The 27,068-nt window shown below is 36.7% G+C and overlaps 1 protein-coding gene across 1 annotated transcript in view; it reads left to right on the top strand.

The window, feature by feature from the left end:
• CNTN5 (contactin 5) overlaps positions 1-27,068 on the top strand; it is a 1,670,765-nt gene that overhangs the window by 1,341,991 nt on the left and 301,706 nt on the right. Inside the window, exons 12-13 of the mRNA NM_001102211.2 lie at positions 4,131-4,260; positions 9,440-9,590. Of these exons, the coding sequence (NP_001095681.2) occupies positions 4,131-4,260; positions 9,440-9,590 (281 nt within the window). The remainder of the gene's footprint in view (positions 1-4,130; positions 4,261-9,439; positions 9,591-27,068) is intronic.

Raw genomic sequence — 27,068 nt, 5'->3', positions numbered from 1 at the left:
AATCTTGATTCCAGCTTGTCCTTCATCCAGTCTAATAATCTTAACAATATACTCAGCATATAAGTTAAATAAGCAAACTGACAATGCACAACCTAGACATATTCCTTTCAGATTTGAAACCAGTCTATTGTTCCATGTCCAGTTCTGTTTCTTTTTGACCTGCCTATAGATTTCTCAGGAAGCAGATCAGGTGGTCTGGTATTCCCATCTCTTTCAGAATTTTCCACAGTTTGTCTTGATCCACACAGTCGAAGGCTTTGGCATAGTCAATGAAGGAGAAGTAGATGTTTTTCTGAAACTTTCATTCTTTTCAATGATCGAAAAGATGTTGGCAATTTTATCTCTGGTTCCTCTGCCTTTTCTAAAACCAGCTTGAACATCTTGAAGTTCACACTTCACATACCACTGAAGCCTGGCTTGGAGAATTTTGATCATTATTTTGATAGTGTGTGAGATGAAAGCAATTGTGCAGTAGTTTGCTGCACTCAATATGCCAGGAAATTTGGAAAACTCAGCAGTGGCCACAGGACTGGAAAAGGTCAGTTTTCATTCCAATTCCAAAGAAAGGCAATGCCAAAGAATGCTCAAACTACCACACAATTGCACTCATCTCATACACTAGTAAAGTAATGCTCAAAATTCTCCGTGCCAGGCTTCAGCAATAAGTGAACCATGAACTTCCAGATGTTCAAGCTGGTTTTAGAAAAGGCAGAGGAACCAGAGATCAAATTGCCAACATCTGCTGGATCATCGAAAAAGCAAGAGAGTTCCAGAAAAACATCTCTTTCTGCTTTATTGACTATGCCAAATCCTTTGACTGTGTGGATCACAATAAACTGTGGAAAATTCTTCAAGGGATGGGAATACCAGACCACCTGACCTGCCTCTTGAGAAACCTATATGCAGGTCAGGAAGCAACAGTTAGAACTGGACATGACACAACAGACTGGTTCCAAATAGGAAAAGAAGTACATCAAGGCTGTATATTGTCACCCTGCTTATTTAACTTCTATGCAGAGTATATCATGAGAAACGCTGGGCTGGAAGAAGCACAAGCTGAAATCAAGATTGCCAGGAGACATATCAATAACCTCAGATTTGTTACTTTTCTTTTATTGTGGTCTTCAGTCTTTCTGCCCTCTAATGGAGAAGCATCAGTTCAGTTCAGTTCAGTTCATTTCAGTTCAGTCGCTCAGTCGTGTCTGACTCTTTGTGACCCCATGAATCTCAGCAAGCCAGGCCTCCCTGTCCATCACCAACTCCCGGAGTTCACTCAGACTCACGTCCATTGAGGCAGTGATGCCATCCAGCCATCTCATCCTCTGTCATCCCCTTCTCCTCCTGCCCCCAATCCCTCCCAGCATCAGAGTCTTTTCCAATGAGTCAGCTCTTCCCATCAGGTGGCCAAAGTACTGGAGTTTCAGCTTTAGCATCATTCCTTCCAAAGATCACCCACTACTGATCTCCTTTAGAATGGACTGGTTGGATCTCCTTGCAGTCCAAGGGACGCTCAAGAGTCTTCTCCAGCACCACCATGCAAAAGCATCAGTTCTTCGGCGCTCAGCTTTCTTCACAGTCCAACTCTCACATCCATACATGACTACTGGAAAAACCATAGCCTTGACTAGACGGATCTTTGTTGGCAAAGTAATGTCTCTGCTTTTGAATATGCTATCTAGGTTGGTCATAACCTTCCTTCCAAGGATTAAGCATCTTTTAATTTCATGGCTGCAATCACCATCTGCAGTGATTTTGGAGCCCCCTGAAATAAAGTCTGACACTGTTTCCCCTATTTCCCCATCTATTTCCATGAAGTGATGGGACCAGATGCCATGATCTTAGTTTTTTGAATGTTGAGCTGAAGCTTCCTGATGGGAGAGACTGACTGAGGGGGAAACTGTATCTTGTTCTGATGGGTGGGGTCATGCTCAGTAAATCTTTAATCCAATTTTCTTTGAAGGGTGGCGCTGTGTTCCCTCCCTGTTATTTGACCTGAGGCCAAATTATGGTGGAGGTAATGAAGATAATGGGGACTTTCTTCAAAAGGTCCCATTCAAGCACTCCTTGGTCTATGCTAAAAGCATCAAATTGATGCTTTTGAACTGTTGTCTTGGAGAAGACTCTTGAGAATGCCTTGGACAGCAAGGAGCTTCAACCAGTCAATCTTAAAGGAAATCAGTTCTGACTATTCATTGTTAGGACTGATGCTGAAGCTGAAGCTCTAATACTTTGGCCATCTGATGTGAAGTACTGACTCCTTTGAAAAAACCTTGATGCTGGGAAGGATTGAAGGCAGTAGGATAAGTGGACAACAAAAGATGAGATGGTTGGATGGCATCACCAACTCGATGGACTTGAGTTTAAGGAAGCTCCAGGAGTTTTTGATGGACAGGGAAGTTTGGAATGCTGCAGTCCATGGGGTTGCAAAGAGTAGGACATGACTGTGTGACTGAACTGAACTGGGCTATGTTTCTCTTTCAGAAGTTGTGCCCTGCCACTTTCGCTCCTATTATAAGATCACATATATTGTAAGAGACATGATTGGGAGAGAATCTTAGTCTTCTGTGTCCTAGGCAGTTTCTTTCCATGACATGCTTCTAACATAGACTTAAATTGCTTTTTAGTAAATCTAGTAAGTGTTTTTAAAGCAACTTAATAAGTACCAGATTTGAAAATAAATCACCATTTAATATCAGAATAATTGTTATAATTTCACCTTTCCCTTGTATCCCTTTTAAGCCCAGGGGAAATAGTCAATTACCTATGGACAAAAGGGAGGGAAAGTGTGTAAATTGAAATTCCAAACACAGCTTCTGCCCAAGTTCTGCCATTATCAAAGGATCTCGTTTCTGTAGTTTGCCTTTTTGGACCTTGATTTGCCCTTTTGTAAAATCAAAAAATTGGATCATATCACCCTCACAGTCACATCTAACTCCATTATTCCCTTATTCTAAAATCACTAAGGCCCAAAGCACAGTTACAGAAAAAGACTGACACAAATAAAAAGAATAGGAGAACTGTTAAAGAAAACTGAGAGGGAGGGAGTGGGAATCCTGGGACATTGGCTTATTGCCTGTCTCTCTAATCTTCTTGGGATATCACATAAACCTTGGGAAGGGCCCTGTGGTGGTTATACTGTCTACTCTCATCAACTCAGTAAATCCGCTGGCAGATGAATGAATGGGTTCATTTAAAAAATGATGTTAAATTACTTGGCATCTGTTGATAGATAAGCAAAGCACTGCTCACTAAAATTAAAAGAATGATTTGCTTGATGTTAAATAGATAAGATACCTGATTGTTAAACATTTTAAATTTAAAATTTGTTTTTGAAGTGTGCTCTTGGCCTCAGTTTGCATATGTTTAATTTTTTGCCTTCTGTATTATTTCATCTGATAATGAAATTTACATTTTCTGACCAAAAGTTTTATACAGATTCCAGTTATAGGACAGTTTTTTATTTATTTTTTTAAATCTATGTCATTGTGCCGGGAAGTGAGAGAAAAGACAAACATCTGACCATATCTATATAATAGATTCTTGGAATTTAGTGGACTGTATTTAACCTTGATCCTACATATCTGCAGTCTCAATCCTTTCTACATTTGAGCTCCAGCTTCTTATTTGTAAAATAAATTCAATAAAAGCATTATCTGATGACTGTATTTCATAAGCTTAACCAGTATACCAAACAAAAGCAGCTTATTTTAAAATATAATCAAAAGTAAAGTTCATAAAAATAACTATAAGAAGATATAATTTCTTTTCTGATCAAAACATAGCTATATTTTGCATTAGAATAATGCATAGTAAATTTGTTTTCCTAAGTTGAAATAATGTTCAACTGTATTAATTGTGGGGGCTTCGTGTTGACTCAGATAGTAAAGAATCTGTCTGCAATGCAGAAGACCCAGGTTCAGTGACTGGGTCAGGAAGATCCCCTGAAGGGAATAGCTACACACACCAGTATTCTTGCCTGGAGAATTCCATGGATAGGAGTCGAACGGCTATAGTCCATGGGGTTTCAAAGTTGGAGGCTTTTTTTTTTTTTTTTTAATCTAGGACAGAGTAACTGTAAAATATGTGTGAAACATTCAATTTCTATATCTATTTTTCTTATTCCATTACAGAGTAGGATTGAGATGGTTAATGGAGTATTGATGATCCACAACGTGAATCAATCGGATGCTGGAATGTATCAGTGTTTGGCTGAAAATAAATATGGAACCATTTATGCAAGTGCTGAACTGAAGATTTTAGGTATGCATTTTCTAACTAAATAAATAGGAAAGAAGTGTGGCTTCTTTTCATGCTCTAATTCTTACTATACTGAAGGTTTATGATGTGATTGTAAAAATCTATTTTATCTTTTAAAAATAAATAATATGCCTTGCTGATATGTACTTTTTAAATTTTGGGAGATAAGGTTATATGGCATACAGTTTGTCCCATAACTTTTATTTTCTTTAATTTTAGTTTTAATCATAACAGATTTACACAATATATCTTTTCTATGGCTTTAAAAAATCACATAAGAAAAGTATGGTAACTTTCAAGGAAACTTGTCATAAGGGTAGAGGATCAGAATATAGGTTATCAACATCGCAGTGCTTAATATTTTCCCAAGCTGCTCCTACCTACCAGTAGGCATGGGGCTCCTGCAAGGCAGGACTCCCAAGAAAGCATTCTCTGTTAAAGGGATGTTATCACCTTAAAAGGTTAATGAGAGCCCTCCTAAAGCCAGGCACAGTAAGCTCATAGGGTTACATCTGGAATATAACCAGAACACAAGCACTACTTCACACTTTACTACAAGAAAAATTCAATCCAGGGAAATAGACTACCAGATTGAGTCTCTTTAGGTCACTGGACTTGATTTTCCTTTTTCTCACTCTCAAGATTTTATAAATTTTGGTTCTGGAATAGGAGAGAGACTTAGATGATCTTAATACACCATTTCTCAAAAGTGGGCAAAAGCCTGAGTGTGCTTTGTACTTCCCACTGACCCAAAGCACAACATTAACAGAAACACCCAAGCTCTTGGAATCTGAAAATGCACCTTTCATATATCAGTTAAATATAATATGCCATAAATCAACTTGAATTATGAATGTTTACATTTGAAATTTCTTCATACTATAACAAATCCATCCAATGTTGATACAGGAGTCCACGTTTCAGTGTATTACACCCTAACCAATCAAAAAGTATTTGCTTTCTTGTTAACTCATACACTTGTATTTCTGAATTAAAAAAAAAACCGCTTCAGAACTCACCTAATCAATGGTTTATCCAGAAACACTCTCAAATGGGTCCCTTTCTTATTCAAAAATATATTTTCAAAATTACCTTTAATAAGGTATATCCCCAGTAGGCAACAAAATATGTTATCTTTCTATAAATTTCTAAACTTTTCTTTCAATTTCTTAACTCATTTCAGTTGGTACCTTTTTCTGTTTGTGATGCATAGATATCTTTTAATGTTATGTGCTATGCTAAAACATTAGATATCTTTTAATGTTATGTGTTATGTGCTAGTATAACTATGTTATACTTCTATGTAGTGAACATAAAACACAAATGAAATATTCATAAGTTGTCAGACTGGCATAAATAAATGTCTAAGATACAATAAACTCATACAGATATTTTCCAGTTTCTCTTTTAGATATAAAAGTGTCTCTTTTTTGTTTGTTTGTTTGTTTGTTTCACATATTTTTTTTTTTATTTTATTTTTAAACTTTACATAATTGTATTAGTTTTGCCAAATATCAAAATGAATCCATCACAGGTATACATGTGCTCCCCATCCTGAACCATCCTCCCTCCTCCCTCCCCATACCATCCCTCTGGGTCATCCCAGTGCACTAGCCCCAAGCATCTAGTATCATGCATAGTTCAGCATTTTAGGAATCAGTGAACTAAAATGGACTGGAATGAGTGAATTTAACTCAGATGACCATTATATCTAATACTTTGTGTAAGAATCCCTTAGAAGAAATAGAGTAGCCATCATAGTCAACAAGAGTCTGAAGTGCAGTACTTGGATGCAATCTGAAAAACGACAGAATCATCTCTTTTCGTTTCCAAGGCAAACCATTCAATATCACAGTAATCCAAGTCTATGCCCCAACCACTAATGCTGAAGAAGCTGAACGGTTCGGTGAAGAACTACAAGACCTTCTAGAACAAACACCCCAAAAAGATATCCGTTTCATTATAGGGGACTGAAATGCAAAAGTAGAAAGTCGACAAATACCTGGAGTAACCGGCAAATTTGACCTTGAAGTACAGATGAAGCAGGGCAAAGGCTAACAGCGTTTTGCCAAGAGAATGCACTGGTCATAGCAAATACCCTCTTCCAACAACACAAGAGAAGATTCTACACATGGTCATCACCAGAAGGTCAATACCAAAATCAGATTGATTATATTCTTTGCAGCCAAGGATGTAGAAGCTCTATGCAGTCAGCAAAAAATGAGGCTGAAAGCTGACTGTGGGTGAGATTATGAACTCCCTATTGTCAAATTCAGACTTAAAGAAAGTAAGGAAAACCACTAGACCATTCAGGTATGACCTAAATCAAATCCCTTATGATTATACAGTGGAAGTGACAAATAGATTCAAGGGATTAGATCTGATAAAGTGCTTAAAGAACCATGGAGGGAATTCATCACATTGTACAGGAGACAGGGATCAAGACCATCCCCAAGAAAAAGAAATGCAAAATGGCAAAATGGTCGACTGAGGAAGCCTTACACATAGCTGAGAAAAGAAGAGAAGCTAAAGGTAAAGGAGAAAAGGAAAGATACACGCATTTGAACACAAAGTCCTGAAGAATAGCAAGGAAAGATAAGAAAGCCTTCCTCAGTGATAAATGCAAAGAAAAAGAGGAAAACAATAGAATGGGAAAAGACTAGAGATCTCAAGAAAAGCAGAGATACCAAGGGAATATTTCATGCAAAGATGGGCCCAATTAAGGACAGAGAAACTATACAAAAAGATCTTCAGAAACCATATAATCACAATGGTGTGATCACTCACCTAGAGCCAGACATCCTGAAATGAAAAGTCAAGTGGGCCTTAGGAGGCATCACTATGAACAAAGCTAGTGGACATGATGGAATTACAGGTGAGCTATTTCAAATCCTAAAAGATGATGCTGTGAAAGTGCTACACTCAATATGTCACCAAATTTGGAAAACTCAGCAGTGACCACAGGACTGGAAAAGGTCAGTTTTCATTCCAATCCCAAAGAAAGGCAATGCCAAAGAATGCTCAAGCTACCACACAATTGCACTCATCTCACACACTAGTAAAGTAATGCTCAAAATTCTCCAAGCCAGGCTTCAGCAATATGTGAACCGTGAACTTCCAGATGTTCAAGCGGGGCTTAAAAAGGCCGGGGAACCAGAGATCAAACTGTCAACGTCTGTTGGATCATGGAAAAACACCAGAGTTCCAGAAAAACACCTACTTCTTCTTTATTGACTATGGCAAAGTCTTTGACTTTTGGATCACAACAAACTATGGAAAATTCTTAAAGAGATGGGAATAACTGCACCCCCTACCTGACTCCTGGGAAATCTGTATTCAGGTCAAGAAGCAACAGTTAGAACTGGACATGGAACAGCAGACTGGTTCCAAATCGGGAAAGGAGTATGTCAAGGCTGTATATTGTTGCCCTGCTTAATTAACTTATATGCAGAGTACATCATGCAAAGTGCTGGGCTGGATGAAGCACAAGCTGGAATCAAGTTTGCTGGGAGAAATATCAATAACTTCAGATATGCAGATGACACCACCCTTATGGCAGAAAATGAAGAAGAACTAAAGAGCCTCTTGATGAAAGTGAAAGAGGAGAGTGAAAAAGTTGGCTTAGAAGTCAACACTCAGAAAACTAAAATCATGACATCTGGTCCCATCGCTTCATGGGAAATAGATGAGGAAACAGTGGAAACAGTAAGACTTTGAGTGCAGCCATGAAATTAAAAGGCATTTGCTCCTTGGAAGAAAAGCTATGACCAAGCTAGACAGCATATTAAAAAGCAGGGACATTCTTTTGCCAACAAAGGTCCATCTAGTCAAAGCTATGGTTTTTTCCAGTAGTCATGTATGAGTGTGAGAGTTGGAATACAAAGACAGCTGAGCACCAAAGAACAGATGCTTTTGAACTGTGATGTTGGATAAGACTCTTGACAGCCTCTTGGACTACAAGGAGATCCAACCAGTCCATCCTAAAGGAAATCAGTCCTGAATATTCATTGGAAGGACTGATGATGAAGATGAAACTCCAATACTTTGGCCATCTGATGGGAAGAACTGACTCATTGAAAAGACCTTGATTCTGGGAAAGATTGAAGGCAGGAGGAGAAGGGGATGACAGAGGATGAGATGGTTGAATGGCATCTCTGACAGGCTTGACATGAGTTTGAGTAGGCTCCAGGATTTGGTGGTGCAGCAAGCCTTGCATGCTGCAGTCCATGGGGTAACAAATAGTTGGATATGACTGAGCGACTGATCTGCACTGAACTTTAGTTCATCATTCTTAACCACAGTTACCTACTGGAATGTCTTGGGAAGTTTAAATGAGAACTATTAATAAAAATCTAGTAATACAAATAAATATTAATGAATGTTCAGGCCTAGGTGAATAATTGCAACCAATGAGTTGAAATTTGAATTATTCAATTTCTTAAAAATGTATTTCTTAAAACTCTACATTTAGTTTTGTACATTATTTAAATGCACTTCTCAGGTGGCCCCATGCTAAAGAAGCTGCCTGCCAATGCAGGAGGTGCAGGAGATCCCAGTTCCGTGCCTGGGTCAGGAAGACCCCTGAAGTAGAAAATGGTCACCTGTTCCAGTATTCTTGCCTGGAAAATTATGTGTGGCAATGATCTGAAATGACTGAGAATCTGAACACACACACACATACACATTTTTAAATAAAATATGCGTCAAGACTCAGAGATTAGAAACAGCTGACTCAGGATTGCCTTCTCCACACATAGCCTCCATTTTTCCAAAGGAAGGCTCAAACAGACCCATGTTCAACCCCTTCACCTTTTGCCCAAGGGGATCATTAAGCTTTCACAATTAAAGTTGAATTATAATTAAAGCATCTCATCCTTTGAAACAACTTTTGTCTGTGGACTTCCCTGGTGGCTCAGATGGTAAAGCGTCTGCCTACAATGCAGGAGACACGGGTTCAGTAGGCCCCACAATTGTAAGAACCTGCTAAAGGAAAGGACAGCCAGTAAGATATCTATTAAGTAATAATTAAATTAAATTTCAAATTAGTGCCTTTTATATGTGTAGGTATCCTATGATTTTATTAAAAATGCATTCCAAAGATAAAATTGCCTAAACTCAGTGAATCATCCATTAGAAATTACTGTCATTGCTTCTGGTAGAATTAACCTTTTCTTTTTTATAGCTTCAGCTCCCACTTTTGCACTGAATCAACTGAAGAAAACAATAATTATTCCCAAAGACCAAGAAGTCATCATAGAGTGCAAACCTCAAGGATCTCCAAAACCAACTATCTCTTGGAAGAAGGGAGACAAAGCAGTTAGAGAAAATAAAAGGTTAGAAGTCTATTTCATAATTTAAACTTTTAATATCAGACTTTTCTGAAGTTGCAGATGATACAGACAAAATATATGAGTCTTAACATAATGGTGAGACATATTTCATGAAATGACTGAGCTATGGTTTTGTCTTCATAATCATTAAAAAAAGATCAAGTGATCTATAAAGGAAAAAGTTCTATCTCAAAATGGCCATATTTCTTTGTTTTTGTGGTATTTCAGCACCAACTGGGAATTTCACCAGATTATGAAGAAAGCAAACACTTTCATTCAGTTAGTTAATTCTTCATTTTGGGTCTCTACGTGTAAGGACCCAGAAGTTATCTATGATAATTTTTAGATGATGGGTTCTCATTTCAATGTTAGTATTAAAAATAATATAAACATATTCCTGATATCCTGAGTAATCCTTTTATGACAGAATACTGCCAAGCAAAATTTGGGTCTAAATTTTCATTTTTACTTTAATTATGTTTATGAAAAATACTATAGAATTATTTCAGTTGCTACATGCAAATGAGGAATTTACAGAGAACTGTCTACCATATAAAGGTCTGTCATTGATACATAAAGCCAAAGCAGAGCATAGGACTACAAATGGGGGGAAATGATGAGAGCATCACATAGTTGCACAACAGTCCATGTACGACAAATTCAAAAGTCCCATGCGTTACCAATCATTATCATCTGGTGTTGCAAGTGGTGGTTTGATAAAATATTATCCTCTATTATGTTAAAATAATGTTGCATATTGTTTAAGGTTATGTTTTTTATTGGATTTATAAAAATAAGGAGTTTATGTTTTGATTTATGTTTCAGTCTCAGTAAACATATAGCTAAAATAATTTAAGTCAGCATTAGAGTCCATTAAACAATTCCTTAAGTAATTTTGGAATATTTTGACATATTTGAAAAATATCTTTGGAATATATGCTTTTCCCATTGAAGTCTGAGAAATATTATTTTAAGTTGCATGTCTCTAATGAAATAATTTATGAATGATTGGATTATGATCAGTCCCAAGGATCTATGCTGCCTAGAATTGATATGGATTATCGTGAACATTGGGTTTCCCAGGTAGCACCAGTGGTAAGGAATCCATCTGCAATGCAAGAGATGTGGGTTTGATCCCTGGGTCGGGAAGATCCCCTGGAATACAGCATGGCAGCCCTCTCAAATATTCTTGCCTGGAGAATCCCACGGACAGAGGAGCCTGGTGGGCTATGGTCCATAGGGTCACAAAGAGTTGGATATGATTGAAGTGACTTATCTTGCACATAATGGATATTTTGTTAAAAAGAAAAAAATACTCTTTCTTAGTGCAAGTGAGATTGGGGAGCGAATTACAAGCTGTAAGTTTAGTGTTGCCTTTGGTTGAACTGTATATGGTTGAAGTGAATTTTTAATGATTATTGCTCAGAAATATGAAAAAAACAAAGAAACAAAAAAACAAAGAAACAAAAACAAATGAATTTATAGTATCCTAGTAAGAACATATACTTTACATTGCTTAGTTAGCATTTTTTGAATATATTAAATTTTCTCATAATATCATCAATATATATATGCCATATTAGTATAAGCCATTCCATTTGAAATGCATTACTTTGTTTTATGTTTGAAAATGACATGTGAGCCTTGTCTTATTTATTTCAGTTCACCGTAGAATGTCCCTCATCAACTATTTGTAGACATCACATTGAGTTTAATAAGCCTAGTGCTATCTCTTTTGTCAAAGCAAAAGTACTGAAAGAGGAATGGGATTATGAATTTCTATTACAAAAATATGAGTGTAATAAACTTTTTATTTTACAGAAGTCAAAATTCATTCCATTTTTCTTGCTCCCTTTTCTATTTACTGCTAACTCCTTGGTTAACAATGAAATACAATGGCATCAAACTAAGATCACTCACATTTTCATATTTCAATACCTCTGGTCAAAATGCTATTTAGCAATAATATTGAAAGGTGTTTTTATTTAAGTAAAAGTAAGATTTGGACACAATTACTTAGTATTTTATTACCCTGAACTATATGTTTAAATCTGTAAATTGGTTTAATTTAATAACAAATATCAAATATAATAGGTGCATCTTTATTCTTAAAAATTGGCAGGCACACTTGTAAAATATGATTTTTAGTGGTATATAACTTACTAACATTTTCGGCAGTGTCAAGTTTCACTAAGAATACAATCTAGTTGAATATAAAAAATAAATGTTCAAATATTAAAATAAGAGGCTAAGATTTAAATAACAGTAGAAAGAATTCCACAAAGCATTATAAGAATACACATAGATAGTGGACAATTGTACATTCTAAAAATATGAGCTCAAAACAAAAGTTTAAATGTATATATTTTATATGCTTTAGAAGAGTATCTCAATTACATATGACAACTTGTTTTCTTACATATATTTTAGATCATTTGTATCTGTTAAAAGCACTTCAGCCATTTGTAAGTAGAAAGGGAGTGTTTTGCAAAAAGTTTTCAGTTTTGTCTCAGATTCAAAGGATTTGCTAACAAACTAAGTCACACATTATATACAAATGAATAATACCACTATTTATTAGAGAACTACCTAGCCTACTTTCTTTACTAACATTAAAAGAAAAGAGAAACAGCAGAGGAGAGCAATAATACATACCTCACCAAATTGGATTTGCTCCCATCCAGACTTAAATAGCATTGGGAAGTCTCATGTCACAGCACATACTGAGTCCCAACTGAGCAAAGGTCCCAGGCCGTACATCCACTCTGTGGGTGAGTCTCTTAAAATTGTAGTTTAGGGTTTATAATCCCTCATTCATCAACCTGTGAGCAAATTGAAGCTCTACTTTCATGTTAATGGTGTTTGTTTTGCCATGTAAAACTTGGAATGTTGTTAAGATCCAGGGCTTGTTTGGCCAGGCCCCCTCCAGGGGCTCAACAACTCCAAGATTCCCTACCTGTCTTATCTATGGTGCTGCAAGTCTTGCACTCACACCAGGCAGTCTGGGCACTCACAGTCAGGTCAGGTCCAGGCAGGTTAGAAGCAAGGTCAGAGGCCTGCTCTGCATTGTCTCTTAAGCCTAAAAAGACTATTTAATTTCCCTAACAGGGAGATGTTAGAAAACTGTTAATACTTTGAAAATTTAGGGTCATATGTATTTCACATTGGGGCACAGGTTCAAATTATTGTTTATTTTGTTATAAATATGTTCAGCATTCATGTAATCTGCATCAAGTATGTCCTTCACTCATCCAAACTATAATTAGAAAAAAAAATGTTAAATGAATAGCCTGACCTTCATTCACAATTTTCAGAGTTATTTGGGGTCTTTCCAAAATAGGATTAAAACAGCAAATGGCAATTTCCTATATGGAGACATAAACACTAGTATTACATTGGGAAAATGGTATTAAAATAATAATATATCTTAAGAGGAGCATTAGGTATGAGAAACATATCACTTTCAAAGCATAAAATTGTGTCCAGAGCAATAATCTAAAAATGAAATAAAAGATTTCAATTGCAGAAAAAAAATTGTCACCAAATCAGCTGAAAATATGTCAGAAACTCAAAATGGTGAATTTGAATCAGCATTAATTTCAATGTAATTCTGAACTGTAAATCTATAACAACTTGCAGTTAATAAGTCATTTATTTTATCAATAGAGTGTCAATTTATTACCTTACCCTCTTCTGCCACATTTTGATGGGTATGTCGGGACGCATTGTAATTTCCTCAGTTCTGTCTTACTGCAGCAAAGATTTGAAATGGTGGGCTCGTGTTACAGCTTGGTTACAGCTCAATTTTATTCTGAAAATAAAGGGCAGTACACCCTGGAGGCATGAGGGCAGGCCGACCCCAAAGGAAAGACCTCAGTCCCTCTTGACTTCCTCCTTTTATATGTTTGTTTCCTCCTCCCCTTGAGCCTACCCTATGCAAATTGGGCTAGCCAAGAAGGCTGCATGTTTGTTTCACCTGAATTTCTCACTCCAGTCCATGGATTTTCTTTTGTTCCACTTTCGTGGACTTTTTCCTTTGTCTTTTAGGCACTGCCATTTTGGACTCCTTTTTCCTATTCTAACTACCTAACAGAATGTTCCCAAATTCAGTTTCATTTTGTTTGGGGAAGGATTCTTCAAAACACAAACTTTCTTAAATTTATCTGTTTTGCTAAAGAAATACATAAATCATTATCCTAAAGTTTAAAGGGCTTCCTGGGTGGCTCAGCAGTAAATAATCTGCCTGTAATGCAGGGGTCATAGGAGACAGGGGTTCAATACCTGGGTTGGGAAGATCTCCTGGAGGAGGACATTTCAACCCACTTCAGTATTCTTGCCTGGAGAACCTCCAAGGACAGAGGAGCCTAGTAGGCTACATTCCATAGAGTCACAGAGAGACTGACAGGACTGAAGATACTTTAGCATGCACACATGCATGCAAATTTTAAATGTAATAAAGAATAACTAGGACACAACATGAATTTTAGAAGAAATGTGATTAACAAATAAGTTGCCTGATTATACATACAAAATATTTCATTCATTTGGCCCTAAGTGGTAAAACTAAAATATGTAAGAAAATGGATTATGTCAGAGTTTGTGAGTTGTTTATAGTCATTTGTTTTTTTATAAGAATGAATTGTCTATACCAGGATATAATCGGTATGAACTGCTGCTCAAACAGTAAATCATATTATTACTAATAATGATGATGATTGCTTTTAAGTCCATAGCATTTATAATTTACAGAGAAGTTTATCATTGTGGGTAACAGTAGAACCCAGTGTGTAAAGCGGGAAGATGATGAGTTTTCAACAGGTTACTTAATTTTCTTACTGATAAAATTAGGATCTAAAAGAATAAGAGTAACTGTTAGGTACTGAGAAATAAATGAAATTTTGTGTGTAAAATACATTGGCTGGTATATGGCATTCAGTAAGTGCTCAATAAATGTTACCGTGTTGATAAATCTGTTGCTGCTGATGTGGACAGTGGTGGTGGTGGTGGTGATGGTGTCATTTGAACTTTTGAGTCTTTGGATACTGGTCTTAATTTTTCTTATCAGTAGTTCTGAAAAACTTTAACACTTTCCTATCCTTTCTCCAATAATTAGGGGAAACATGCCTAAATTAAGTTATTATCTGGCATTTAAAAAGCCTTTAGTGCCTTCCATATGATAAATTTGCTAATCTATGTTAGCATTCTTTATCCATCAGACTCCAAACCTACACTTCTTGGCATTTTTTCATGGTGTGGCCGTTCTTACCAACCTTACCTATTCTTGGTTCAATATTATTAGGATAGTTTTTGAACTAGCGGGCTCAATAGTTACCTGTTCTGTGATCAGTATCATAGGCCATGTTAATATACATGTAATGAATATACATAGAGAGTAATGGAAATAGAGAGGAAGATTTTTAAACTATATTTGGGTATTTTTTTTTTCTTTTATGGAATCTCCAGGTTTTGTCCCATTGCTTTAAAAAATCACCAGCACATGTCCACTTAAGTTCCTTTATCGATCATGTCCATTTTCATACTGAAACTAATTTGTTCCAGGAATACTAAGACATGAAACAGTCCATAGGGATTTTCTCCTCTAGTGTACTTTCATTCAGAATCTTCTGCTCATCAAACGCATATTAGATTTTCACTTCAGCTCATTATTTCCATTACTTGGCCATTAACTTCTGTTAAAATATAATCACCCAGAGGCACTCCAGCAGTGCACAAATATTAAGCCTTCATTATTCCATGTTCATTTTCTGTATTTTTTGTGGGCAAAGACAATCTTGGCTGAAATGAAGAATACATTGCTTTTGCAAATGCACAGGTTTTTTGTTTATTCTCCATCTGCATATATTAAAACTGTTATTGAAACCCATAAAATATGTCATATATGTTTTTAAAATTGTTCACAATTATTGTAATAAGTACCAATTTTCATTTCTAGACCAAGGAGGGTGGGTACCAGTTATGGAGAAAATGGACTATAATTCAGATGGGTGCTAAGGAAACCCTGTATCCCAAAATATAAAAAGTATCCTATGGAGGGGTAGTATTATAGTGTATTTTTTTTTTCTTTTATGGGACTATAATCTAAGTAAAGACTTGCTGAAAATCCTTTGTAATAATCCCCTCCTCACCAAAGGAGCTTCAGAACAGCGAAGTTTCCAACTCAGTCATTTAACACGCACAGAAAATTGCACTTGAAGTGCCCATTAGTTGACTTCTGGTGGGAATTCATGTTGTGTTTATTAGGCAACAATGATCAGGCTCACATACTGACTCACAGACATATGGAAAAATATATTCTTAGCACAAGCCCTAAAGGACATTGTTACTGAGGGGAAAACAAAGTCTTCTTTTGTTTTCTCAGGAAGAAAAGGAATTCATGGGTATAATTAGGACCTTGTTTCTGTCCCTCTGTTTCCATCTACATGCTGTGTCTGCTAATGAACAAGCTGTTTTGTTGTTTCCTCTGTGACAATGTCTTTTACATATTAAGAACATAAAACAATATAGACCCTGGGTATCTTGTTTTCTTTTTTTTTTTTTTTCTTCCAGAGTCTAAGAAATTGTAAACGAGAGAAAATGAGCATTCATATATCAAGAATATACTGGGACGACCCAGAGGGATGGTATGGGGAGGGAGGAGGGAGGAGGGTTCAGGATGGGGAACACATGTATACCTGTGGTGGATTCATTTTGATATTTGGCAAAACTAATACAATTATGTAAAGTTTAAAAATAAAATAAAATTAAATCCTCAAAAAAAAAAAAAAGAAAGAATATATTAGTTGACTTCCTTTGTAAATTGAAATCTATACTTTCAAAGGAAATAAAATAATCTTAGGGAAGTGAGGGTTGATAGCTACTTTCATAAGATGTAATACTTGTGAATTGTTTACAATATACAATGTGTTATCTGCCACTCATGGATGGGGATGCTATTCCAGAGGTCCACTGAACTGAAGGGGGTTAGGAGGAAATGGCCTTATACTCCTTATGGTGGGGTTAGGATGCTGACTTCCTGGTCTTAAAAACTAACTGCATGAGGGTCTGCCTGATTAACCTTCTCTTTAAAATCTTAGCAAAACACAAAAGAGGAAAAAAAGCAAAGTCATAGGGCCATTGGAAATTAAGCAATGTACAGGAACACATTTTTGGCCTCTAGGAAGAATCAGGTAAAAATAGGCTCAATTAAGAAATGATCAAAAGACTGTTCAATCCTGGACCTTTGAAACTACAACTAAATCAAGATATGAAGGGAACAAGGATTCTTCTGCTACCTTCTACTTTATGCCCATACATATTAAATTCAGAAATTCGGCCTCATTACAAATTGACTTGAATCCTTCTAATATACAGAAGCTACTCTTTAAGGTGGCAAGAAGTTTCTCTCCCTACTCCCTCCCATCAACACCAATCCAGGATAAGTTTGGGGATCATGAATCCATCAAGGGGCTGGGAAATGACATAAATTTTAAGATTTGAAGTTTTTCATAAATGAACAATTTTAGTAAATAATGTTATAAAGGAAAAATAATGAAATCCATGGATTCTTGAAATTAGAAACAATAAAGCAGTCAGCTTTTTCCAGGAATCAGTTTACCTGAAAATTGAAATATCATAAGGAAGAGAGAGCAGGAATCAACAAACATCTTCCCACTATCCAAATGACTTGTATTAGAGCTCTCAGTTCAGTTCAATTCAGTTCAGTCGCTCAGTCGTGTCCGACTCTGTGACCCCATGAATCGCAGCATGCCAGGCCTCCCTGTCCATCACCAACTTCTGGAGTTCACTCAGACTCATGTCCATTGAGCCAGTGATGCCATCCAGCCATCACATCCTCTGTCGTTCCTTTCTCCTGCCCCCAATCCCTCCCAGCATCAGAGTCTTTTCCAATGAGTCAACTCTTCGCATGAGGTGGCCAAAGTACTGGAGTTTCAGCTTTAGCATCATTCCTTCCAAAGAAATCCCAGGGCTGATCTCCTTCAGAATGGACTGGTTGGATCTCCTTGCAGTCCAAGGGACTCTCAAGAGTCTTCTCCAACACCACAGTTCAAAAGCATCAATTTTTAGGCGCTCAGCCTTCTTCACAGTCCAACTCTCACATCCATACATGACCACTGGAAAAACCATAGCCTTGACTAGACATACCTTTGTTGGCAAAGTAATGTCTCTGCTTTTGAATATGCTATCTAGGTTGGTCATAACTTTCCTTCCAAAGAGGAAGCGTCTTTTAATTTCATGGCTGCAGTCACCATCTGCAGTGATTTTGGAGCCCAGAAAAATAAAGTCTGACACTGTTTCCACTGTTTCCCCATCTATTTCCCATGCACTGATGGGACAAGATGCCATGATCTTAGTTTTCTGAATGTTAAGCTTTAAGCCAACTGTTTCACTTTCCACTTTCACTTTCATCAAGAAGCTTTTGAGTTCCTCTTCACGTTCTGCCATAAGGGTGGTGTCATCTGCATATCTGAAGTTATTGATATTTCTCCCGGCAATCTTGATTCCAGCTTGTGCTTCTTCCAGCTCAGCGTTTCTCATGGTGTACTCTGCATATTAGAGGTCTAGTGAAGCCTAAATATATTTTACTTGGTCTTGGGCAGCTGATTGGTGTCAAGATTAATATTTGAGGAAGGGACTCAGACATTGATAGAAATAGTGAAGGGAGGCAAGTGAAACTAAGAATGTTACTAGTAAACAAAGCCAGGCCTCTGAACATGGAAGCCCAAAAGAGTGAAAAGCAGAGAGATCTGTAAAATGTAAAAGCTAATTTATAGTCACAAATATGAGAACAAGACGTGAAAACAAACAAATGCAATAAGCATAGCTGACAGGAATAGATTCAATATAAGTAGATACCAATTTTGTGTCCATACCTACATATAGTAGATGCCCCAAATTGTTCACAGAATACCCCTAAGAGGTGGATTATAGGTAATTTTAATTTTGTGCTTTCCTATACTTTACAAATTTTATATAATTATTATATACTATTTTCTAATTTATGTACTAGTAAGGAAAGTTAAGGTATAGACTAAAAAATTTGTAGGAGTAAATTTCTTAAAATCACATATATCTCTAATAAATTAATTCAAATAGAATTGAGTTGGACATATAAAAAGGTAAGAACATTCTTATCCATCCTGCTATAATTTTTACATCTTTAAGAAGAGTATCTACTTGGTTTTGGAAACAATTTGAATTGCTTGCCCTAGTCTTTTAGAGATTTATTCTAAAAAAATTGGTATGACTGGCACTCGAGATTTATTTTAGTCCAATTTGAGCAGATCTCTGTTTTATTCTACCATTCTTTCAATCAACTGACCAATTGAGCAAAACTTCAATCAATAGAAAATGAAATTTTCAATCCAATTTAAGCATGTGTTTAACCATTTTTCTTGGGTTTCCTTCTTTTTTTTTTTCCATTTCCCCCTACTGTCCCATAAAAGCCATGGTTTCCCCCATTACCAGGGGAATATTCTCAAAGCACAGCTTTGAAGATGTCATATACATGCTTAAATTACTGATAATCTTCTACTGAATACAATAACAACCCATGAGTATGTTTGAAATTCTCCACATTTTTGACATTTTTTTCATTAGTCCATCTAATAGATATGAAGTTGAAATCTATGAAATTTCTACTTTGTCACTTAAAAATGAATGAAGAGCAAGTATTTCATATATTCACACTAATATTTAAACATACCTGCAATGCTATAATGCTTGATGCCAGGAATGGAGTTGTGACTAGAATGTGCAGTGTACCTACCAACATGAAGTTCAGAATCTGCACCTGCCTTATTAACTGCTCAACTCTCTTTCACTCTCCATGGATCTCTACCCATTTATTTCTTCTTTCTACCAAAAAAAAAAAAAAAACCAACTCCAAAGTATTTTATCTTTAATTAAAATGGACACTCACAATCCCCCAAATCAGACGCTTTATTTTCTCACCTTGTAACCTTTACTCAAACGTTTCCCTTCTCTCTCCTCTACTCTTTGTAGCATACTAGTAAACCTCAGTACCTAAATCAAATTCCTTATGATTATACAGTGGAAGTGAGAAATAGATTTAAGGGACTAGATGTGATAGACAGTGTCCCTGATGAACTATGGACGGAGGTTCGTGACATTGTACAGGAGACAGGGATCAAGACCATCCCCATGGAAAAGAAATGCAAAAAAGCAAAATGGCTGTCTGAGGAGGCCTTACAAACAGTTGTGAAAAGAAGAGAAGTGAAAAGCAAAGGAGAAAAGGAAAGATATAAGCATCTGAATGCAGAGTTGCAAAGAATAGCAAGGAGAGATAAGAAAGTCTTCCTCAGCAAGCAATGCAAAGAAATAGATGAAAACAACAGAATGGGAAAGACTAGAGATCTCTTCAAGAAAATTAGAGATACCAAGGGAACATTTCATACAAAGATGGGCTTGATAAAGGACAGAAATGGTATGGACCTAACAGAAGCAGAAGATATTAAGAAAGGTTGCAAGTATACACAGAAGAACTGTACAAAAAAGATCTTCATGACCCAGATAAACACGATGGTGTGATCACTCACCTAGAGCCAGGCATCCTGGAATGTGAAGTCAAGTGGGCCTTAGAAAGCATCACTACAAACAAAGCTAGTGGAGGTGATAAAATTCCAGTTTAGCTATTTAAAATCCTGAAAGATGATGCTGTGAAAGTGCTGCACTCAATATGCCAGCAAATTTGGAAAACTCAGCAGTGGCCACAGGACTGGAAAAGGTCAGTTTTCATTCCAATCCCAAAGAAAGGCAATACCAAAGAATGCTCAAACTACCACACAATTGCACTCATCTCACACGCTAGTAAAGTAATGCTCAAAATTCTCCAGGCCAGGCTTCAGCAATACATGAACTGCGAAATTCCAGATGTTCAAACTGGTTTCAGAAAAGGCAGAGGAACCAGAGATCAAATTGCCAACATCTGCTGGATCATCGAAAAAGCAAGAGAGTCCCAGAAGAACATCTATTTCTGCTTTACTGACTATGCCAAAGCCTTTGACTGTGTGGATCACAATAAACTGTGGAAAATTCTGAAAGAGAGGGGAATGCCAGACCACCTGACCTGCCTCTTGAGAAACCTACATGCAGGTCAGGAAGCAACAGTTAGAACTGGAAATGGAACAAAAGACTGGTTGCAAATAGGAAAAGGAGTATGTCAAGGGTGTATATTTTCACCCTGCTTATTTAACTTATATGCAGAGTACATCATGAGAAATGCTGGGCTGGAAGAAGCACAAGCTGGAATCAAGATTGCAGGGAGAAATATCAATAACCTCAGATATGCAGATGACATCACCCTTATGGCAGAAAATGAAGAAGAACTCAAAAGCTTCTTGATGAAAGTGAAAGAGGAGTGAAAAAGTTGGCTTAAGGATCAATATTCAGAAAACAAAGATCATGGCATCTGGTTTCATCACTTCATGGGAAATAGATAGGGAAACAGTGGAAACAGTGTCAGACTTTATTTTTCTGGGCTCCAAAGCCACTGCAGATGGTGACTGCAGCCATGAAATTAAAAGACACTTACTCCTTGGAAGGAAAGTTATGACCAACCTAGATAGCATATTGAAAAGCAGAGATATTACTTTGCCAACAATGGTTCGTCTAGTCAAGGCTATGGTTTTTCCAGTGGTCATGTATGGATGTGAGAGTTGGACTGTGAAGAAAGCTGAGTGCCGAAGAATTGATGCTTTTGAAGTGTGGTGTTGGAGAAGACTCTTGAGAGTCCCTTGGACTGCAAGGAGATCCAACCAGTCCAACCTAAAGGAGATCAGTCTTGAGTGTTCATTGGAAGGACTGATGCTGAAGGTGAAACTCCAATACTTTGGCCACCCCATGCGAAGAACTGACTCATTGGAAAAGACTCAGATGCTGGGAGGGATTGGGGGCAGGAGGAGAAGGAGACGACAGAGGATGAGATGGCTGGATGGCATCACCGACTTGATGGACATGAGTTTGAGTGAAGTCCAGGAGTTGGTGATGGACAGGGATGCCTGGCATGCTGCAATTCATGGGTTTGCAAAGATTTGGACACGACTGAGTGACCGAACTGAACTGACTGAACTGAAAACTCAATAACATTTAAAATCCTAACTAAAGAGGAAGAACGTCTTCTTATGCTTTCCCAGCATTGGAAATGTATCAAGAAGCTGTAGTTAGTAGAAATTTCAGTAAATGATTTAGCTCAACTTTTTTTTTCATTTAATTTATAATATGAAGCAATTCACAATCCTCTGATTTAGATATTGTCATCGCTGATATAACAATTTTGAAACTTAATGAGATTAAGTGACTTGTTCAAGGTCATCTATCATAATGCTGAGCTTTAAAGCAAGTCTTATACTTGTCATTGATTCTGTGATAATCTTAGCAATCAGATTGTCTGGCAGTGATGTTGCATTTCAATCTACATGGCGAATAGTGATAGAATTCCTTCAGTGTCCATGATGTTTCTGATAATTCTAATTCATCTTCCCTGTCTATACTCAAAATCTGCATGACCAACTTCATAGGCAGTTTTCTCTCTCTTTCTCTCTCTCTCACACACACACTCAAACACAAATGTTAAGAAAATCCTCCAAATAAAGACCTAAATTTAAATCTAATTTTCCTTTTAAAAAAAAATCTTGGAACCAAACTGAAAACTGAGACACATGGTCAAAATTTCATCTTGATTTTAATTTTCTCTTTCTTCATCTTACTTTATGATAAACTAGACTTGTCATTGTGGCTCAGCAGGTAAAGAATCCGCCTGCAATGAGGGACACCTGGGTTCCATCTCTGGGTGGAAGATCCCCTGGTGAAGGGAAAAGCTACCCACTCCAGTATTCTGGCCTGGAGAAGTGCATGGACTGTAGAGTCCATGGGATCACAAAGAGTGGGACACAACTGAGCAACTTTCACTTTTTGGCTTCCCTTGTAGCTCAGTTGGTAACGAATCTGCCTGCAATGAAGGAGATGAGAGCCCAGTTTGATTCCTGGGTCAGCAAGATTCCCTGGAGAAGGAAATGGCAACCAACTGCAGTATTCTTGCCTGGAGAATCCCAGGGACACAGGAGCCTGGCAGGCTACAGTCCACGGGGTTACAAGAGTTAGACACAACTTGGTGACTAATCCACCACCAGATTACATAGGTATTGATTGACAGTCCAGTTATAAGAAATATTATTTGTTCTTTGGTTTCAGTGACACATTGATCAATTGATCAAATGGTATACAAAAAATAATTCTAAAGATGCCAGCATGTGATGCTTCTGGGCTGTTTTAATATTTTCCCCATTGTAGATCTCCCTTGTTTTAAGGGATACAAAGTGTTTCTAAACTTCTTCCTCTGGCAATGATTCACCCCAGAGTAATTCAAAGTTATTGAGTAACAGTATTCTCATACCATGACAAATAGTTGAGTGGGAATGGAAAATCAAAAGAATTTTCACATTTTCAAATGATTCAATTTTCAATAGTATGTTCAGATAATATAACAATTATCATAAATATTCAAATTAATGACATCCATTTAAAGACAGAAAATATGCATGTAAGAAACCTTCAAATTATTTGTCCCTAATATTTCCCAATGAAGATAACGGGAAATCTAAAGGTTTCTCTTCAAAGGTCGTCAACTTTTTTTTTTTTTAGCAATTTTCACCATTAATTTGTTTCATTTCCACTTTTTAAAAAATTGCTAAATACAAGTGAAAGGGTTAGTCTCTCAGTCATTTCTAACTCTTTGCCACTCCATAGGCTGTAACCTCCAGGCTCCTCTGTCCGTGGAATTTTTCAGGCAAGATTACTGGAGTGGGTAGCCAATCCCTTCTCCAGGGAATCTTCCTGACCCCGGAATCAAATCTGGGTCTCTTGAATTACAGGTGGATTCTTTACGATCTGAAACACCAGGAAAGGCCCAACATGCCTCAGTTCCCAAGGGAGGTAACACTGAGGAAGTCAGTTAATTTAATCTGCAAGTGACGACAAAATAATTCTGGTTCAGTTGTGCAAGGAATTTCTCCAGTTTGTGGCTTTACATCCCTAGCTAATTCCTAGTTTAACAAATTGTTCATAAAGTCTACTTTTAATTATGGTTAATTTACCCTGGTTACTATAAATTGCTGCACAAGTTGCCTGGTTATGATCTCCACATAGGCACAACTTGAACAAATCACTAGTTGCTTAAAGGCTTTTGTTTTCCAAATGCCGCCCCCCCAAACTACAACTTTCAGCTTAATTTGTCCTTAAGACAAACAATGTCTAAAATACTTGGGAAGTCAAGCATCTACGTACATGCTACTGACTGATCCTTCTCCCTCCCCAAGTGACTCTTCAGTGACTATAAAATAATGAAGAGAGAAGATTCCTAGGATGTTCAGAAAACAAAGTATTTTATGATGGACATTTTTACCTTCCTCTGAGAGTTACAGTCATTTCTTTTCAGTTTTGCATAAATCATGATCTAATTCAACTATGGTTGATTCATAATGGGAATTAGTGGGTTGTTTACAAATTAGGGCATAGACACAGCAGTCTTGAAAACAATGAAAAACAACCTGCAGGTCATTTCCATAAAAGATAATCTACACATGATATCATTAGCATGTTTGCATTTCTTTGTTCAAATGACAGAATTATTTATGAGATAGTTGATAGATAGCTACAAAAATATAAGGGGATCACTGTGTTCTTAGATGTATCTCGAGGTTTCAGGGTACCAATTTATTTTTGTTTTTCTCTCTTTTCATTTGGAGTTAGGAGCTCCACTTCTTTTCCTAAAGCCAAATTGCCTAGACACTGTTATATTTAATTCCATTTATTTTAGTGAAAACAAAACTTTGTTCAATATATACTGAATGTAAAACATTATGCCAGGTCATAACAAGTAAGAGAGAATCCCATCCCTCAAGGTGGTACCTATCTAAAGGGCAATAAAATTAACTCATAGATAATTATAATACAGCTATTTAGGGAAATAATAACATAGAAATATTAACACAGGGTTCTTAATAGATTTTACATAGGTATTATTAACAGGATTATTAAGATAACAAAATAACTACCTTTTATTGAGAATTGGCTCTTTTATATATGCAGTACTTAATATCAATCCTCAGAATAAGGCCCCTTTGTAAGGGACATATAATCAACTTCAACCTTTTAAATGGGATAATAGGTCACACACATAGCAAGCTACAGAGTCAGAAAGCCCAATTCTTGTTCGATTTAAGCCACTTCTTTGTGTATTCCACTCTATAAAAAATAACTCTTGAGAGTTAAAAAAATAAAAGCAGAATATTAAATCTGGATGAAAAATGAGGGATATTTTGGATGAACTGGCATTTGAAATAGTCTTTAAATAGGATTTGAGGTAGAATGTATTTCAGAAAGAGTTCAGAACTTGAAAAAACATAGTCATGAATCCAGCACACTTTTGTGAAAGAGAAATACTATTATTTGGCCAAGGAATAGATTATATGTAAAAATTTAACTAAACCATAAAAAATAAATGAATTTGAGTCATTTCTAGTGAGGTGGATAAATCTGGAGTCCTTATATAGAGTGCAATCAGAAAGAGAAAAACAAATATCATAAATTAAGGCATATATATGGAATCTAGAAAAATGATAGTGATGCACCCTGGTATTGCAGGGAAGGTATGGAGACACAGATGTAGAGAATGGATTTGCAGACACAGTGGGGCAAGGAGAGAGTGAAAGGAATGGAGAAAGTAGCATCAACATATACACACTACCATATGTAAAATAGCTGGTGAGAAGTGGCTATATAACACAGGGAACCCAGCTTGGCTAAGGACAAGTTGACAACTTGGGAAGACAAATTGAATATATGGTTAATTTTGTAGCCAAAGAGTAGTCTTTGAAAGACTCAATTCACATATATTTTGGAAAATTTACTTGCATTATACAGTTTTTTTTTGGGGGGGGGTTCTTTTTTTTTAATTTTATTTTATTTTTAAACTTTACAATATTGTATTGGTTTTGCCAAATATCAAAATGAATCTGCCACAGGTATACCTGTGTTCCCCATCCTGAACCCTCCTCCCTCCTCCCTCCCCATACCATCCCTCTGGGTCGTCCCAGTGCACCAGCCCCAAGCATCCAGTATCGCGCATCGAACCTGGACTGGCGACTTGTTCCATATATGATATTATACATGTTTCAATGCCATTCTCCCAAATCATCCCACCCTCTCCCTCTCCCACAGAGTCCAAAAGACTGTTCTATACATCAGTCTCTCTTTTGCTGTCTCGTACAGAGGGTTATTGTTACCATCTTTCTAAATTCCATATATATGTGTTAGTATACTGTATTGGTGTTCTTCTTTCTGGCTTACTTCACTCTGTATAATAGGCTCCAGTTTCATCCACCTCATTAGAAATGCATTATACAGTTTTTAAAACTGAAGTTTTCTGTAACAGAAAAGATATATCCCAAATATTATACCAATCTTCCCCAAAGGGAAAAAAATAAAACAATGACTTAAATATAAAACATATAAATAAGTATTATTTAAATGTTTTGATTTAAATAATCAACTGACAAGAAAGTCAGGAGGAAATGTCAAGGTCACAATCTGAGCCTAATCTGGAAGTGAAGTCATGTACCAGGGATTACTTTTACCTCAAGGACATTTACTGACCTTGGTTTTTACATGTTGTTGGGCCAAGGGCAAAGACAAAGTCCAGAGCGTGCCCCTGTATGACTAGCTCACAAATGGCTAGAACTGCAGCACAAAAGTGACCCTGATATTAATCAACCAACTCAGAAAATCACAAGGAAAATCATCTGTCTCTTGTCTTGGTTCTGAATGAAGGGAGGAAATCTTTCACTGAGATTTGTAATTACCAGTCAGAAACCCTAAGCTATAGTACCTGGGGAGCCTAAAGAGGTCAATATAAGAATTTAGTTAAGGTTGATCCAAACATGAAGTGAACCCAAACACTTAAAGTACAACAAAAAATTAAAAATAGTGGAAGTATCTATATGTTTGCAATTTTTTTGTATTGCCATATAAAATAATAATAATTTTTAATGCTACAAAGCAAGAAAAAAATTAAAAGCTCAAAATTTCTGTTCCAAGATGCTTGACTTATTTGAAAATAAGTGAATATATTGATTAATTTTAGAATTTGCTAAGTTTTGCCTACTCAGTTGCTAAGTCATGTCTGACTCTTTGGGGTCTCCATGGATTGTAGCCTGCCAGAGTCCTCTGTCCATGGGATTTTCCAAGCAAGAATATTGGAGCAAGTGGCCAGGCCCTCCTCCAGGGGATCTTCCCACCCCAGGGATCAAACCCGTGTCTTCTGCTTCTTCTGCCTTGGCAGGCATATTCTTTACAACTGAGCCAACTGAGAAGCCCCTTGCTAAGTTAAGCATGTCTAAATTTCTAGTACAATGAATAAAAGGGTTGAAATAAAGTTTGCTGTTT

Source organism: Bos taurus, chromosome 15 (genome assembly GCF_002263795.3).
Source record: "Bos taurus isolate L1 Dominette 01449 registration number 42190680 breed Hereford chromosome 15, ARS-UCD2.0, whole genome shotgun sequence".
In the NCBI taxonomy this organism is placed as follows: domain Eukaryota; kingdom Metazoa; phylum Chordata; class Mammalia; order Artiodactyla; family Bovidae; genus Bos; species Bos taurus.
The sequence above is the reverse complement of the archived record's forward strand: the minus strand, read 5'-3'. Positions and strand labels throughout refer to the sequence as shown.